General features: G+C 42.5%; 1 protein-coding gene across 4 annotated transcripts in view; it reads right to left on the bottom strand.

The window, feature by feature from the left end:
- The window catches only part of GTF2H1 (general transcription factor IIH subunit 1), a 56,059-nt gene that overhangs the window by 20,943 nt on the left and 16,994 nt on the right, over positions 1–18,122 (bottom strand). For all 4 annotated transcript variants that reach the window (XR_016308354.1, XR_016308355.1, XM_089662286.1 and 1 more), the window contains exons 5-8: positions 13,833–13,926; positions 9,797–9,946; positions 7,315–7,394; positions 20–147 (exon numbers count right to left, since the gene is read on the bottom strand). Coding sequence is in view for 2 of the 4 variants with exons in the window: in XM_089662286.1 (XP_089518412.1) it covers positions 20–147; positions 7,315–7,394; positions 9,797–9,946; positions 13,833–13,926 (452 nt within the window). In the remaining 2 variants the exon portion in view is untranslated. The remainder of the gene's footprint in view (positions 1–19; positions 148–7,314; positions 7,395–9,796; positions 9,947–13,832; positions 13,927–18,122) is intronic.

The following is an 18,122-nucleotide window of genomic DNA, read 5'->3' as shown; positions in this document are numbered from 1 at the left end:
CTGTGTAGAGTAAACCTACTCTTTTCGGAGACCCGCTGCCAGCACCATGGCACTGTGGTGGTTAAATCGTTTGATGATGGCGGCATTGCTGTTTTCTTTCACAGATTTTGCATTTGAAGTGGATGGCCCAGAGGAGATCCCGTATCCCTGAGAGAGAAGATGACACGGTCTAAAGTATGCTCATAATCCCAAATTCATACACGAAAAAAAGGTTAGAAAAACTGGGCTTATCTGGTTTTAAAACAAGCAAAGAATAAATGAAAAGAGAAGTGATGTGTTATAATGCACTATATGACCATAAAGCTTGTGGATACCTTACCATCACACCTACACGAGCCTTTTGGACATCCCGTTCAAAAACCATGGGCAATAATATGCCTTGGGGCCACGAAAGCCTCCGCTCTTCCGGGAAGGCTTTCCGTAGGAATTTAGAGTTTGCCTGTGGAAATGCGTTCCCATTCAGCTAAAAGAGCATGTGTGAGGTCAGGTTCTGGTGTTGGATGAGAAGACCTGGCTCACAACCAGCTAAGTCATCCCAAAAGGTACTCAGTAAGGTTGAGGTCAGGACTCTTGAGTTTCTCCATGTTAATCTATGGGGTTGATTTACTAAAGGCAAATAGGCTGCTCACTGCAAGTGCAATAGCTCTAGACCTGAAGGGAACATGCAAGGAAAATAAAAAAAACAGCATTTTTTCCTGGCACGTGATTGGATAAAAAATCAGCAGAGCTTCACCTCCTTTCAGAGCTTCCCTTCGGATCTAAGTGAACAGTAATCTTTAGTAAATCAACCCCTATGTCTTTATGGAGCTGGCTTTGTACAAAAGGGCAGAGTCATGCTGGAACAGAAAAATACCTTCCCTGAACTGTTCCTGCAAGGTTTGGAAGGGCACAATTGTCTGAAACATCTTCACCAGCTGTAGCATTTACCTCCCTAGCGGTCTGATTATGTCAGTATTTCTGTGCTCAAAGCGGTACATTTTTTTGCATGGAAATATGTCGTTTTTTTATTATAGGCCTGTAATTCTTAGAAATAACTCACTGAAATCCGTCCGAACAAGAGTCTAGTAAACATCCCGGGGATGATAAAATTTGAAACACAAAATCATAAATTATAATATAATAATAAATTTAGCCCTATATGTGACTATGAAACTGTTCAAATCGGTGCGACTCCGACTTTGCGGTGTGACACTGAAAAAAGGTTCCTGCACTATTTTTGCTGATTTCATGTGCAATTTGCATAGACACCTGTGCATGATGTTGCACAGATGTCAGGCAAGCTGCACATGAAATCACACTGACCAGCGGATTAAAACTGTGCTACCTTCAAGTGAAGAAGCACAATTTCAAAGCCACATTGAGCATTAGACAGGGCTTATGCAAGCCATACATGGTTCGAATTCCAAACGATTTTTCGTCCAAAAATCGGAAACGTCGATCGGTCAGTAATCCGATGGCGCCATCATTGATTTAGAAAATCAGCTGACCAAGTCATAACGTTCACCCCATATAACAGGCGAAACTTCCAACATGCCCGATCCCCGAAAAGGGGAGGAACCACGAAAATCGGCCGGTGCCACTGACTCACCAACAGAGCGAAAATTGGCCGATTATTCTTAGGTCTGATTTTCGGACAAAAAAAATCAGTCGATTTTCGACCCATGTATGGCTGGTCTTATGCAGGTCATAAACAGGTCGAAACCCGGCCATTTTGTTAATAAAAAAAAAAAACGAAAAATCGGTCATTTGATCGACAGATGTCACCACCAACGTAAAAAAAAAAATGGCCAATTTTCGTCCCGTCTACGGACGGCATTTTTTTTTTTTAATAAATATTTATTGGATTTCAATCAGATATAATTAACAGACATTTACTTCATTAAATAATCATTATATTCCTCATAATTTATTTAATTCCCACCACCCTAATCCCCCCCCAAAGCCCCTCCCCACCCACACCCATCCCCATATCCCTCCTCCCCCCCTCCATCCCGCTCTGCCATTTCTTATTCAAATCCAAAAGAGAGAGAACGAATAAATAAATAAATATATAACACTATCCTTTTTCTTTCTAAAAACTCATTTCTAAAAATCATTGTTCGTCAAGAGATGTAAATCAACTATATTTCACTTTCTTGTCTAAATTCTTCCCATTTTCCCCACTTTTTGTGGTACATCTCCATCCCGTCTATGTGTGTATAATAAAGTCTTTCCATCTCACATAACGGACTCGTTCTGATCAACCAATCTTCTTCCGTTGGGACCTCCCTTTTTTTCCAAAACTTAAGAATCAAGCTTTTGGCTGCACTCAGAAAGTACCAAATCCCAGAATCCTTATATGATCTCACTGTAAGCTCAGAGATATGAAGGAGACATAACTCTGGGTCCAATCTAATATCGATCTTAGTAATTTTCCTCATTAAATGGACGATTTTCCCCCAGAACACCTGTATCTTTGAACATTCCCACCAAATGCGATATAGAGTACCCACTTCTCCACAACCTCTCCAACATAGTGGAGAGTTCTCCCCATTCATCTTGTGCTCCACACTCGGTGCAATGTGCCATCTAACTAAACACTTATAATTTAATTCTACTTCTCTCATACTAATATTTTCGTGAATTAATCTAAGCATTTTCCTCTGCTGTTCCGCATCGATCTCCCTACCCATATCTTTTCCCCATTTCTCTACATAAATTAATTTTGTGTCAGTGTCTAGTGCCGTTAAGATTCTTTATATTTTAGCAACACCGTGTCTCCCATCTCCCCGTGTATCTAATAAACTTTCAAATAAATTCCAATCCTTTTTAATTCTCACCGGTTTTGGGAGACTCTCAAAAAAGTGTTTTAATTGGTGGTATCGAACCTCGTCCATTCTGCTAAAAACCTCTCCCTTTAATTTCTCCATCTCTCTATAGGATCTTAGTTCATCACCAACGATCTACTAACCGCCAAAGCCAAAGGCGACTACTCTGTCCTCCTCCTCCTAGACCTCTCTGCGGCTTTTGACACAGTCGACCACCCCCTCCTCCTTAATAAACTACTCTCCCTTGGCATCAGAGACACCGCTCTCTCTTGGTTCTCGTCCTATCTATCCCAACGCTCCTTCAGCATTTCCTACAACGGCGCCACCTCCTCTTCCCTCCCCCTCTCTGTTGGGGTCCCCCAGGGCTCTGTCCTTGGACCCCTTCTCTTCTCCATCTACACCTCCTCCCTTGGCAAACTCATACACTCCCACGGCTTCAACTACCACCTCTATGCTGATGATACTCAAATCTACCTATCCACCCCTCACCTCACCCCCACATTCTCCGCCCGCATCACTCACCTCCTAAACGACATCTCTGACTGGATGTCGCTCCATTTCCTCAAACTCAACCTCTCCAAAACCGAGCTTCTCGTCTTTCCCCCTTCCCGTGCCCCCCCCCCATCCTTTCCATCACTACCAACAACACCACCATCAATCCCGCCCAGCAAGCCAAGGTCCTTGGCGTCATTCTGGACTCAAACCTTTCCTTCCAACCTCATGTCAAATCACTCACAAATACATGCAGGCTCCACCTCCGCAATATCGCCAAGATACGCTCCTTCCTTACCCCAGACACCACTAAACTACTCGTTCACTCCCTGATTATCTCACGCCTTGACTACTGCAACTCCCTCCTCATCGGCCTACCCCAGTGCAAACTCTCCCTGCTTCAGACCATCCTGAACTCAGCTGCCAGACTCATCCACCTCACCAGCCGCTCCACCTCTGCCACCCCCCTCTGCCTCTCCCTCCACTGGCTCCCCATTGCCCAACGCATTAAATTCAAACTGCTCACTCTGACCTACAAAGCCATTCACAACACTGCCCCTAACTACCTCACCGACCTGATTCCCAAGTACCACCCTACCCGTACCCTTCGCTCTTCACAGGACCTCCTTCTATCTTGCTCCCTGGTCTCCTCCTCCCACGCACGACTGCAAGACTTCTCCAGGTCCTCCCCCATCCTCTGGAACTCACTACCCCAATCCATCAGACTGTCACCTTCCCTCCTCACCTTCAGGCGCTCCCTGAAAACCCACCTCTTCAGGGAAGCCTACCCCACCCTCACCTAACAGCCGCTGCCCTTCCCTCCTCCTACCACTCCATCCCCCACAGCCGTTTCCTCCTGTACCTCTACCCCCTCCCTCCTAGATTGTAAGCTCGAAAGAGTAGGGCCCTCTTACCCCTTGTGTGCTGTTTGATGTTACTGTACTGTTTCATGTATTGTCCCCCCTCTATTGTACAGCGCTGAGCAAACCCTTTGGCGCTATATAAACTCGATAAATAAATAAATAATAAATAAATTATATCTCTCAGTTGCGCGTCCTGTTTAATAATCCAATTCCCCGTGATATCTTCCTTCCCCGGTGCAAAGTAATCTGTATTTTTAACTGGCATTAACTGTGAGTTAAAAACCCAACCCCTTTGTCTGTGTAACATCTGCCAAACTTTTAAAACAATAAAAGTGTATATACTTGTGTTAACATCTAGACCTCTATGATGTGTAGGTAACCATATAATTCTATTCAGATTGGACCCACTCAGTATATTTTCAATTTTGACCCAACTTTTCCCTGGGTTATGAGTCCAGTCAAAGATTCTCGCGATCAAGGTCGCTTTATAATATCTCTTGAAATCTGGGAGCCCTAAACCTCTTCTCTCTTTAATTCTAGTCAGCGTTTCATAGCATATCCTCGGTTTTTTTTCCTCCATATATACCCCAACAGCATTTTCCTTAGTGTCCTAAAAAAAACCTCTGGAAGTTTAATTGGGATCATTTGAAACTTGTATAGGACTTTGGGCAAAATTATCATTTTTATCAAATTTATACGGCCCATCCAAGACGGATTTCCAGTTCCCAACCTCTTCAATTCCTCTTTTATCTCGTTTAAAAGTGAAATATAATTAATCTTATACATATTATTAATTGAGGCAGACAATTTTACCCCAAGATACTTTAGTTCTTTCTCTCTCCACACAAAGGGGAATTCTTCTTGTATTTTTTCTTTTTCACTATTTTTAAGATTTATATTTAAAATTTCTGATTTTGTTGGATTGATTTTTAAGTTTGATATTTCCCCATACTCTTTCAGTATTTTCATTAAGTTTGGTAGAGAAATACGAGGGTTCCCAACGAAAAACAATAAATCGTCCACGTAGGCCGCTACCTTATGTTCTCTATCACCTATCTTTATTCCTTTTATATTGATATTCTTTCTTATCATTGACAACAGTGGTTCCAGAGACAAAACAAACAATAATGGGGATAGGGGGCATCCCTGTCTAGTTCCATTTGACATCCTAAAGAGCTCCGATCTTCCTCCATTTACCAAGACAGTGGCTGTGGGGCCTTTATATAAGTTACCAATCCACTTCCTAATTCTATCCCCCAACCCTATCTCCACCAAGGTATCCATCATAAAACTCCAGTTCACTCTATCGAATGCTTTCTCTGCATCAATTGACAATAAAATTACTGGGGTCTTCCCTTTTTTTCCCTCTTGTATAAGCAACAGTGATCTTAATCCGTTGTCTCTACCCTCCCTTCCCGGGACAAATCCCACCTGATCCCCATGTATCCATTCTGGCAACAAGACCTTAAGCCTGTTTGCCAGAACTTTTGCAAACAATTTAGTATCAACATTCAACAGCGCAATAGGTCTATAACTTGCACACTGAGAAGGGTCTTTATCTTCTTTGTGAATTAAAACTATATTGGCCTGTAAGGACTCTCCCCTAATTTCCAACTTATCTCCGAGGGCGTTCATATATGTCTTCAATCTAGGTATTAATAACTCTTTATATTTTTTATAATATTTCACGGTAAACCCATCTGGGCCCGGACTTTTCCCCACCACTGTATCCTTCAAGGCTATTTCTATTTCTTCTGACGTAATTTCTGAATCCAAAGAATTCAGTTGAATTTTACTTAATTTTGTTAGACCTGCATTTTTTAGAAATATACTTCTTTTTTCTTTATTTACTATATCAATGTTATTGGGGGTGTCCTGGGGTATAATGTTGTATAGTTCACTATAATAATCTTTAAATACTCTAGCGATTTTTTTTAGTTGAGTGGACCATTTCACCCTTGGAGTTTCTTATTTTTTCTATATAATTCCTATTTTTCTTTTCCCTCAACACCCTCATTAGGTGTTTTCCCGGCCTATCTCCCCATCTATACCTCTCGCTTGTCAATTTATTAAAGACTCTTCTTTTTTCCTCCTCCATTGTTCTCTCTAATTCATCTTTCTTTTTTGTTATCTTCTGCCTTAGTTCTTTCAAGATATTCCTTTTATGAGCCTGTTCCAAATCAGCTATTTCATTTAAAAGTCTGTTGATCTTTTCTGTCCTCTTTTCTTTTTTGCCCCTATTGCAATAAGTAATCCTCTGATGTAGGATTTATGGGCTTCCCACAATGTTGCGACCGACACTTCCTCAGTGTCATTCTCTTCGAAATATCTTTCAATTTCTATTTTAATTTTTTGGTCGATCTCCTCATCCAAAAGAAGTGCTTCATTCATCTGCCACACAAAACCACCTCTATCTTCAGTACCCCATCTTAACTTCATTGCAACCGGAGAGTGGTCTGAAATAGAACTCCCTCCAATCATAACCTCTACCACGGAATCTATAAATTGATGTTCTACCAATACGTAATCCAATCTGGAGTAAGTCTCATGAACATGTGAATAAAATGTATAATCTCTAGCTTTCATATGCCTAATTCTCCATTTATACGGACGGCATTTAACCCCATAATTACCTCTGTCCCTTGCAGAGAGCTCCGCTATTATATTTTACATGAAAAAGTCTTGCGGTTGCAACAATGTATCTATTTGTATCCATTTCGGATACAGATGTTTTTATTTGGATACAAATAGATACATTGTTGCAACCGCAAGATTTTTTCATGTAAAATATAATAGTGGACTAGAATTCTTTTTTTTCTTCTTCTTGCAGGTCACGGCTCATGTGCAGATTTTTTATTGGTAAAACGATTGGCCGATTTGTCCATCATTGCCGTCAAAATCGGTCGCGAATTTTCCAACTTCACCGATAAAAAAAATGTGCCAAAACATCGAAAAACGGCCGACCAATTAACCCACTAATGGTGCGAAAATGGCCAATTTTTTTTTTCAGGCAATTTTCGACCCATCTATGGCCTGCAGGACCCTTCCCTGGAATCACACAAACTCCACATGCTTTTGGTCACATAATATATGATCAGTATAAAGATGGGGCAGACAAAAATAAAAAAAAATATCTTTTTAAAATATCTCACCTCATCCAGACTTTTGTCATCCAGGGATGTCAAATCTAACATTGGATTCTTCACCCCTTGAGAAACCAAAGATTTTAAACCTGGAAACAAATTCAAAAGTTGATTAAGCAGAAAGGAATGCAGAATGGTGTTCAGAATAGGCCTGTGCTGAGAGATCTAGAGAGGCTGCCCTCACCGAACGCCTTCTAAAAACAATCGCTGACCGCGAACATGAATGCGGATCAATGGAATCCTTAAGAGCGGATTCACACATGTGCGGTGCGGATTGAAGCTCGTTTCACAGCTAATTGACACAGTAGTCCTTCCCAGGTTTACGTCAGGTTCAGGTTTCGCTCAGGATCTTATCTTGTTCACACGTATGCGGTTAAAAAACGGTTTCCATAGAAACCAATAGCCTGTAATTTGCACCTGAACCGGACCGCACTGCTCAGAAAGCGGACATGACTCTTTTTAAAACCGCACTGAATTCGCACCACCAGCGCACCGGACATGTGTGAACAGGCACCATAGGAAGCAATGTTTTTTCGCATGTCATGTGGATTGGATGCGGTGCAAGCCGCATATATATGAACGGGCACTAAAGTGACACTATGGCCAAAATCAAAAATGACGTATATAATATAGTCTGTCAGTAGCATTTACAGAGCGGTCTTTATTTTTCTGAGACCCCCCGTAATGTAATTTATTATCTGGTGATCTGGCCAGTAGGTCTGTTGATTTTCAACTTCCTTTAACCACTTCCAGTCCGGACACTTTCACACCCTTCCTGTCCAGGCCAATTTTCAGCTTTCAGCGCTATCACACTTTGAATGACAATTGCGCGGTCATGCAACACTGTACCCATATGAATTTTTTAGCATTTTTTTGAGACAGGTAAAGAATTTATTTTGGTGGTATTTATTCACCACTGGGATTTTTATTTTTTTTTGCTATGTAAATGAAAAAGTCCAAAAATTTTGAAAAAAAATGTTTTTCTTATAAAATAAATAGTATTTCATCATAAATCTTGGCCAAAATGCATACCGTTATCTTTTTAGCAAAAAAAAAAAAAAAAAATAACCCAAATTAGTTTATAGCCAAATATTATAATTCTTAAACATTTTTTTTTACAATTTTTTTATATTTTTTTTTTTTACATACTGTCACCCTAGCAGTACAGTGTCACCATGGTGACACTGTATTACTTGTGGGGGGTGAGGAATATATATATATTTTTTTTACACCGATTGCTTTTACACCCATATAGGCTATAAAAGTAATCATTTCTCCTCTCTGGCTGCGTTCCTGCAGCCATTGAGAAATACTGTGTGAGCTGTGATTGGTCACAGCGTGTCACATGGTACACAAGGCTGTTGTGAATAGCCCTGCACCATGTGACCTTTTTGATCATTCACAGATTTCACACGTAGTAAGCAATGATGTTACAAGTGACATCTTGCTTACTACTCTGCATGTGATCACTGATTGGCCAATCGGTGATCACATGATCGGGACCTCACACAGAGGTCACGTTCGACGATCGGTGTTCCACTGTGTTTGGAGGACACAGCGGGCACCGGATCGCGGTGCTGCGCACTCCCAGGGAGCGCGCACAAGCAGGGTGCAGGGAGGCTGTTTATAAACGGCCACCCTACCCTGCACTGCCACCGTCCGGCCGTTTATATACAATGGATGGACGGGAGGTGGTTAATCCCTTCCTGCCCTTCCAGGCGGCCTTTTAACTGGGCCTAAATCCAGGAGGTGTGATGAACTTCCCAATCATTGATTGGCTGTCACAGTGGTCACATAGTCAGGATCCATACTGCATATACAACGGGCGGACGGGAAGTGGTTAACAGGCCAAACTGTCCAGAGAAAAGTGACTACAGGCAGGCAGCAACGAATACATCCACTGGTACTGAAATCATGGACCACAGAGATGAGCTTTAACTACATCACGGACATTTGTTTTTCTTGGTTCAGACATAATTCGTTGTGACGGTCTAATGGGGGTGTAGAGTCAAATTTACGATCAAGGATTCAAAGTTCTATATGTTTGACATCAAAACCACAGCAGTAAATTGAGAGTGATGTGATCAGTAAGTGGCAAAAGCAGGCCATACGCGGGTCAAATTCCGAACAATTTTTCGATCGAAAATCGAAAACATCGTTCGTTCTGTAATTCTATGGTGCCATCAAAGATTTTGAAAATCAGTCGTTTTTCACGAATTCTCCAGCATGCCCGATAAACGAAATGGGGAGGAACCACGAAAATCGGCCGGTGCCATTGCCCCACTAACAGAGCAAAAATCGGCCGATTATTCTTAGGTCCGATTTGCGAACGAAAAATCGATTGGAAAAATCGACCCATGTCGATTTTTCCAATCGATTTTTCGTTCGCAAATCGGCCTAAGTCTTAACGTGCCTAATATTGTAAGCATCTAGAACACAGCAAGCTTTTCATTCTGCCAGAAGTGTGTAAGACCTCTAATACGTCTCTTACCTTTCTCGTCTATCTTGGCGCACTCGGCAAACAAGTCTTTGGATCCCGTGTTGAGACGATCTCGGTGAAAATAATGCGACTGGAAGAATCGGGTCCAGAACTCTTTCTCCGTCATATTGTGAGGAACATTCTCATCGTACTTTAGCTTCACTGGAAAGATTAATGGTTACACATTTATTATTCAACTTTTCTCATCCCAACAATTCCATCTTTAACCCCTCGCCTACCGGGCACTTCTACCCCCTTCCTGCCCAGGCCAATTTATAGCTTTCAGCACTGTTGCACTTTGAATGACAATTGCGCGGTCATGCAACACTGTACCCATATGAAATTATCATTTTTTTGTGACAGATAGAGCTTTATTTTGGTGGTATTTAATCAGCTCTGGGTTAATTTTATTTTTTCTTAAACCAAAAACCACTGAAAATTTTGAAAAAAAAAAAACGTTTCTTAGTCTTTGTTATAAAATTTTGTAAATAAGTGATTTTTCTCCTTCACTGATGTGCGCTAATGAGGCTGCAGTGATGGGCACTGATAGGCTGCACTGATGGACACTGATGGGTGGCACTGGTAGTTGACACTGATGGGCATTAACCGGCATCACTGATGGGCACTGATATATGGCACGGATAGGCGGCACTGACTGGCACCAATAGGCAGCACTGACTGGCACTGATGGGTGACACTGAAAGACAGCACAGATGGGAACTGGTATGTGGCATTGATGTGCACTGGTAGGCACTGATATGTGGCACTGATACGTGGCACTGATGAGCACTGACAGCTGGCACTGCTGGGGCTACACTGATCATCAGGGCACACTGATCATCAGTGCTCTGATGATCAGTGTACATGTCCCCTCTGAGGAATGCCGATTACCGGCTCTCCTCTCCTCTGTCAGTGTGACAGCTCGAGAGGAGAGAAATGCAGATAACCGGCATTTCCCTGTTTACATGCGATCAGCTGTGATTGGACACAGCTGATCACATGATCGAGCCGACATCTTCGGCGCTTTCCGTGGATTGGTGATCCGCTGTGTCCGAGGGACACAGCGCACCGCCGATCGCCGTGCTGCGCGCTCCGGGAGCTGAGCATGTTAGAATGGGAGGATGTCTTATGTCACTGCAGCTGTGTGTGAATGGATATGCAGAACAGCGGCTCGAGAAGGCACCTGCTCGGGTGCCCCCATAGCAATCTGTTTGTTTGCTATGGGGGTACCCAACAGGAGGGAGGGACCAGGAGTGCCGGCGGGGGACCCGATAACAGGAGGATCCGGGTAGCTCTGTGTAAAACCACTGCATAGAGCAAGTAACTATAACATTTTTGTTATTTTTAAGAAAAAAAAACAAGACTTTAGTAACTCTTTAATATACAATAACTCAGCAGGATAAAAGCAGCAAATAAAAATATTTGGATTTCATCAAAATAACTTGAATTGGGAAGTATTTCGGAATCTGAAGAATCGCCCGGGAACCCTCCGCACTTAAATAGCTGGAATTCAAGGTAGCAGCACCTGCCCAGAAATTCTGCCCTTCCAAAAAGTAGCATAACCAGTTACAGGGATCCAGCACCCCTGTCCCAGACTGGAGCCAATAGTCCTTAAGGGGGTAGTGGACACCTAGCAGTACCGATTCTCTATGAGCCCCTACATTACTGCAGGACACAATAGTGACATAAAGGCTGCCAGTAGATTGCACCAATGAGCACAGAGGGGGATCTAGAAGCCTGACATTCCTGGAAGTGTCAGATTCTGCAACATCTTCAGCAAGGGATTCGATTTTTGAAGGGCAGCAGGGAGGGGAGAGATGAATGCATCCTTTGCACACTTTCATGTTTCAATCACACCACCGATTAATGCCGGTGCAAGCTGTAGTGGCAGAGATCTTTTGTTTACAGCTGGGGATGATAGCAGAGAGGTGCCCTGTTCACCACAATGACTGGTCGCTGGGGGCCACAGCTTCCCGGGGCTTTCTGTACAGCCAGTGAGTACCTGCAGTGATCTTGCCGGATGCACTCTGTGTGTGTCCAGCAGCGTTCATCACAGGTAAGAGTTGCCTATAGCTGTGGCCGTTGCCAACCTGTCATTGCAGTGAACGGGGATAGCAGCTGCACACAATGGAATTAATCTCCGATGTAAATGTAGCCTTAGTGACAGAATCATTTACCACAAATCTGTCACACTGTCCTCTCCTCAGGGTACTAGCACTGCATTGTGGTATGAGGAGAGTGCAGTTCACTTATAGAATGAGTGAGAGTGTATATATATATATAGAATTTATTTCAGGTACTTATATAGCACCGTCAATTTACGCAGCGCTTTACATATATATTGTACATTCACATCAGTCCCTAACCCTCAAGAGGCGTACAATCTAAGGTTCCTAACCCTCAAGGGGTGTACAATCTAAGGTCCCTAACCCTCAAGAGGCGTACAATCTAAGGTCCCTAACCCTCAAGGGGTGTACAATCTAAGGTCCCTAACCCTCAAGGGGTGTACAATCTAAGGTCCCTAACCCTCAAGGGGTGTACAATCTAAGGTCCCTAACTCACATCCACACATACACATACTAGGGACAATTTAGACAGGAGCCAATTCACCTACCAGCATGGCTGGAGTGTGGGAGGAAACCGGAGGACCCGGAGGAAACCAACGCAGGCACAGGGAGAACATGCAAACTCCAGGCAGGTGGTGCTGTGGTTGGGATTCGAACCAACGACCCGAGTACTGCCAGGTGGAAGTGCTAACCATTTAGCCACTGTGCTGCCCCCACCTACAGATGACGCCTACATGCCTGTTGTAACCTGAACCTTCTGGTTCTACTTCAGAGAACTTTATTTTTATCCTCAATGACTTACCTGTCCGATATTTAATGACGAGATGAGGAAAGTACCCGGCATTCCTTATTGGGCAAGAAGAAAGGGGATTTCTGGGTTATTCTTCATCTCAGAACATCCGACGCCATAAGAAGCACATAATATGCTTTCACTTTTGTTTTAAGGGGAAAAAAAAAAAAAGGAAAAAAAAAAGCAGTTTCTTGTGAAAGGGAACAGAAAGAGAGCCTGTACCTTCCCAAGATCCTTGAAGCAGGCACAGGGAGAACATGCAAACTCCAGGCAGGAGGTGCCATGGCTGGGATTCGAACCAACGACCCGAGTACTGCCAGGTGGAAGTGCTAACCATTTAGCCACTGTGCTGCCCATATATATATATATATATATATATATATATATATATATACACACATACATATACACACACACACATATTATTTCAAGTACTTATATATAGCGCCGTCAATTTACGCAGTGCTTTACATATATATTGTACATTCCCATCAGTCCCTAACCCTCAAGGGGTGTACAATCTAAGGTCCCTAACTCACATTCATACATACACATACTAGGGACAATGTAGACAGGAGAAAATTCACCTACCAGCATGTCTTTGGAGTGTGGGAGGAAACCCACGCAGGCACAGGGAGAACATGCAAACTCAGGCAGGTGGTGCTGTGGTTGGGATTTGAACCAACGACACCAGTACTTCCAGGCAGAAGTGCTAATCACTGTGCTGCTATAAATTATATATATATACACACACACATACATATATACACACACACACACACACACACACACACACACATACATATATACATACACACACAGACTAGTGGGGACTGACCGTTTGGAAACTTGGGCACTGCCCGGGGTCAGTAGGGGGCCCCATGAGATGCCCCTGGTACCTTTTTCATAGGCTTTTTTGAGTTTGGGCAAGGACACAGGGGCCCCATGATCCCCTATTGCCCAGGGGCCCCATGATCCCCTATTGCCCAGGGGCCCCATGAGTTGTCAGATATATACACACACACTATACAGTTCCCAAATGTGATAATATTTTGGGCCTGACAAAGCAAAAAAGTACACTTTGAAAATGTTAGCATCTTCCACCACTCAGGGCAGTTTGTAACGTGTATCCTACTGACAGGTTCTCTTTAAACTTACTTTTGAATACTTTAACATGCACATGAACACTTGCCTGCAGGATAGGTGCGAAATATGGACTCAATGATGTCTGTAGTGAGGTTATATCTCAGGCCATTGCATCCATCAGCCTGGGGACGAACATCCGCCTAAAAAGTAAAAAAAAAACAAAAAACTATATGAGGGAAGACAAATGCATATCCCTCCAGGCAACTGACAGATGTCTGCACTGCTACCTTCTGCACAACGGTCACAAAACAGTACGAAGGAGAGAGATTTCTAATATCACATGACCAAAACCTTTAAACATTCTGATGGATCGATGCAGATATTCCTGCCAAGCTGCAACCAGCGACATTACTGTGAGCGAGACCAGAGAACCATAGGGGCTTATTTTACAAAGCTAAAAAGGAGCAATACAGGCAGTACTGTCACAATGGCGTCATTTCATGCAATGTTCTTTTAACCGTTTCCATACCGGGCAATTTTCCCCCTTCCTGCCCAGGCCATTTTTCAGGTTTCAGCGCTCTCACACTTTGAATGACAATTGCGCGGTCATACAATATTGTACCCAAACTAAAATTTTATCATTTTCTTCACACAACTAGAGCTTTCTTTTGGTGGTATTTAATCACCGCTGGGGTTTTTATTTTTTGCTAAATTAACAAAAAAAAAGACCAAAATTTTTGAAAAAAAAAACACGTTTTTTTTTGTTTCTGTTATAAAAGTTTACAAATAAATAATTGTTCTTCATAAATTTAGGCCGAGATGTATTCTGCTACATGTCTTTGGTGAAAATAACCCAAATTAGGATGTATTATTTAGTTTGTAGGAAAGTTATAGAGTTCACAAACTATGGTATAGATCTGAATATTGATCAATCCTGAAGTACTGACGGCCAATCTAATTTCTTGAGGTCCAAGAATGTCAGAATAGTACAGATATCCCCCAAATGTCAGGACGGTACAGATATCCCCCAAATGTCAGGACAGTACAGATATCCCCCAAATGTCAGGACAGTACAGATATCCCCCAAATGTCAGGACGGTACAGATATCCCCAAATGTCAGAATAGTACAGATATCCCCCAAATGTCAGGACAGTACAGATATCCCCCAAATGTCAGGACAGTACAGATACCCCCAAATGACCCCTTTTTGCAGAGTAGACAGTCCGACGTACTTCATAAGAGGAATGGCGAGTTTTTTGAAGTTGTATTTTTTTGTCATAATTTTTCGGAAAATTAAAAAATTAAAAAAACTATTTTCACTATTTTTTTTTTACATACGGTCACCAGTGCAGTACAGCGTCATCATATAACTGGTATGGCGGTGAACAGGGACACTGACTGGTGACAGTATGAAAAAAAAAATATATTTTTTTTTTAATTTTTTTTAATTTTTTTATTATATTTAATTTTTTATTACATTTTTTTTATTTTTTTTAAGATTTTTTTTTCATATTTTACTATGACCAAAGTAGTACAATGTTACCATAGTAACATTGTACTACTTTGGGGAAGTGATCAGTATTTTTTTTTTTTTTTACACAATTTGCTTATAGCAAATAATTACTTTGCTATAAGCAAGCATTTACCTGAATGACATCGATTCATTCAGCTTTTCTTTTTTTTTTTTTTTTTTTGTGCTTAGCTGTGATTTGGTCACAGCTAATCACATGACATGTGCATGTGATTAGCTGTGGCCATTCACAGCTAGGCACTAGTATACAATGGATGGCATCATGAATGAAGCCATCCATGTATACAACTGTCATGTGACCTGCTGTGATTGGTCACAGCAGGTCACATGGTACCAGCAATGGGAGCCGGTACTCGGATCTGTCATCGGCCGTGTCCGAGGTGCACGGCCGGTGACAGATCGCACTGCTGCGCCGCTCTGCATTAGCGCAAACGGCGCATGTGTGGGAGCACGCCAAATGGCGTGCACCCGGAATGCAGAGACTGTTTTGAAGCCGCCAAACGGCCATTGGCCGGGCGGCTAATGGTTAAAGGCCAAGCCCACCATTTACAACAACTAAAATATATAACTGGATATAACATTTATAGGTAACGTTGATCCAGGGAATATCCGATTGCCTCTCGGGGGATCAGGAAGGAATTTTTTCCTCAACAGGAGCAAATTGGATCGTGCTTTGCTGGTTTTTTTGCCTTCCTCTGGATCAACTGTGGGTGTAGGATTATAACTTTTTTTTTTTTAATGGTTGAACTGGATATAACATTTATAGGTAACTATGATCCAGGGAATATCCGATTGCCTCTCGGGGGATCAAGAAAGAATTTTTCCCCTACAGAGCAAATTGGATCGTACTTCGCTGGGTTTTTTTTGCCTTCCTCTGGATCAACATTTTTTTTTAACGGTTGAACTGGATGGAATTTTGTCTTTTTTCAGCCAAACTAATGCCCCGTACACACGATAAGAAAATCGTCCGAAAAAGTTTGCGGAACCACCGATCGAACGATTTTCTCTTCGTTGACAAGCAGGATGTTTTAACCGATAACGATATTGTGAACAAAAAAATCCGGTTGAACAACAGTGAAAAAGTTTGTCGTTTCGCATACGAACGACTGATTTTCTATGCGGCGGTGTGACGGTCATACGAAAAAAATCTATCAAGCGCTATCACGCATGAGCGGAAACAGAAGATGACCCGGATGTTTATGTCCGAGGAATCTTCGGAAACACGAACGAGAAATCCAAATGTTAAAGTAGATCGGCCGAATGAGATCATGAAACCGGAATTGTGCAGATTATATTTTATGTATTTATGTATATAGGTCATGTGATAAACAATATTATACTCATTGCTGGTCATTGTAGTGTATATATCGATCGTTCTGGCCGGAAGGGCGTGGCTACAAGGTCACATGCACACCGCATCACTTCCACTTGTACGGAAGACGTCAACACTACATATTGCCCGACAAACGATTTTTGTAGTATGGTTAATGTCGGCCACGATTTCGACCAACAAACGAACGACCGCCTCTCGGTCGTCGGATGACCGATCGGTTGATTTTCTAATCGTGTATTTCCACCTTAACTCTGTAACCATGTGTAACTAGTAAATGCAGCAACAGGGATCTCATGATCAATGTGCATATACTACTTTTTCGCAATGAAGCCGGTGGAGCATTGCACCCAGGGGCGGACTGACAACTCATGGGGCCCCCGGGCAATAGGGGGATCATGGGGCCCGTGCCCTCATCCACACTCAAACCACACCCAAAAAAAGCCTTTGAAAGGTACTAGGGGCATCTCATGGGACCCCCTACTGACCCTGGGCCCTCGGGCAGTGCTCGAGTTTCTGAATGGTCAGTCCGCCCCTAATTGCACCTGTGATCAGTGCTTGGTGCGCCCAATGCATAGGCTCTTGCAATGTACCTCCCAGCCTCAGGCCTGTAGAGAGGTATGGACCTGACTGGAGCAAGTGCTGGTGAATTACAGAGTGAGGAGGAGGTGGTGTGATCCCTGGCATAGTCTGCCATGGTGGAAGACAGGACAGTACTGTCTGGGCGGAGCTATGCCAAAAAGGTAAACATTGCATAGAAGCACCCCATGATTTAAAGTAAGGGGGTGTCATATGTGATCGTGTGAGTAACAAACATAAATTATGGCCTTAGCTGTTAAGGCGATTTAAGCCGGCCATAGATGGTTCGAAATTTGGCCGCTTCAGCAGGAACCAGACAAATTTTGATCCGTGCAAATGATTCACAGAACAGGGAGCGCCATCATCTAAGTGTAGACTATTAGAAGAATAGACAACTCAGCAAGCGCTCAATAGAAATCAGCAGCTATGCACCGTAAAGGAAACCATCTAAAAGACATATAAAGTGAAAAAAAAGTGCAGCGCTAACATTAAAATGTGAAATAAAATGTAGGTGAAATATAAATCATTTATAATATAATAGTAAAAGTTTATAAAGCTCCTCGCAATTTCAGATAACTCAGTACACCACTTCTTCAAGGTATAGGTGAGAGGCAAAATACAGATGAAGTGCGCACTCACCAGAAGCGCAAAAAAAAATTGCGCAATGCGTAGGAAAATGGAGGTCTGCCAATGGGTCCCTCTCAGGATTGGAATGGAATCGACCCGGAAGAAATGGATGTCATCGGGGATATTCAACAGGAGGTCCCCTTTAACCAATTCCGGACCGGACACTTTCACCCCCTTTCTATCCAGGGCAATTTTCAGCTTTTAGCGCTATCACACTTTGAATGACAATTGCGCGGTCATGCAACACTGTACCCATATGAATTTTTTACCATTTTTTTGAGACAGATAAAGCTTTATTTTGGTGGTATTAATTCACCGCTGGGATTTG

This window comes from Staurois parvus, unplaced genomic scaffold (assembly GCF_062004578.1).
Source record: "Staurois parvus isolate SC_StPar_1 unplaced genomic scaffold, SC_StPar_1.0 ptg001452l, whole genome shotgun sequence".
Taxonomy (NCBI): Eukaryota; Metazoa; Chordata; class Amphibia; order Anura; family Ranidae; genus Staurois; species Staurois parvus.
Note: the sequence above shows the minus strand (reverse complement) of the source record. Positions and strands in the feature narration are given on the sequence as shown.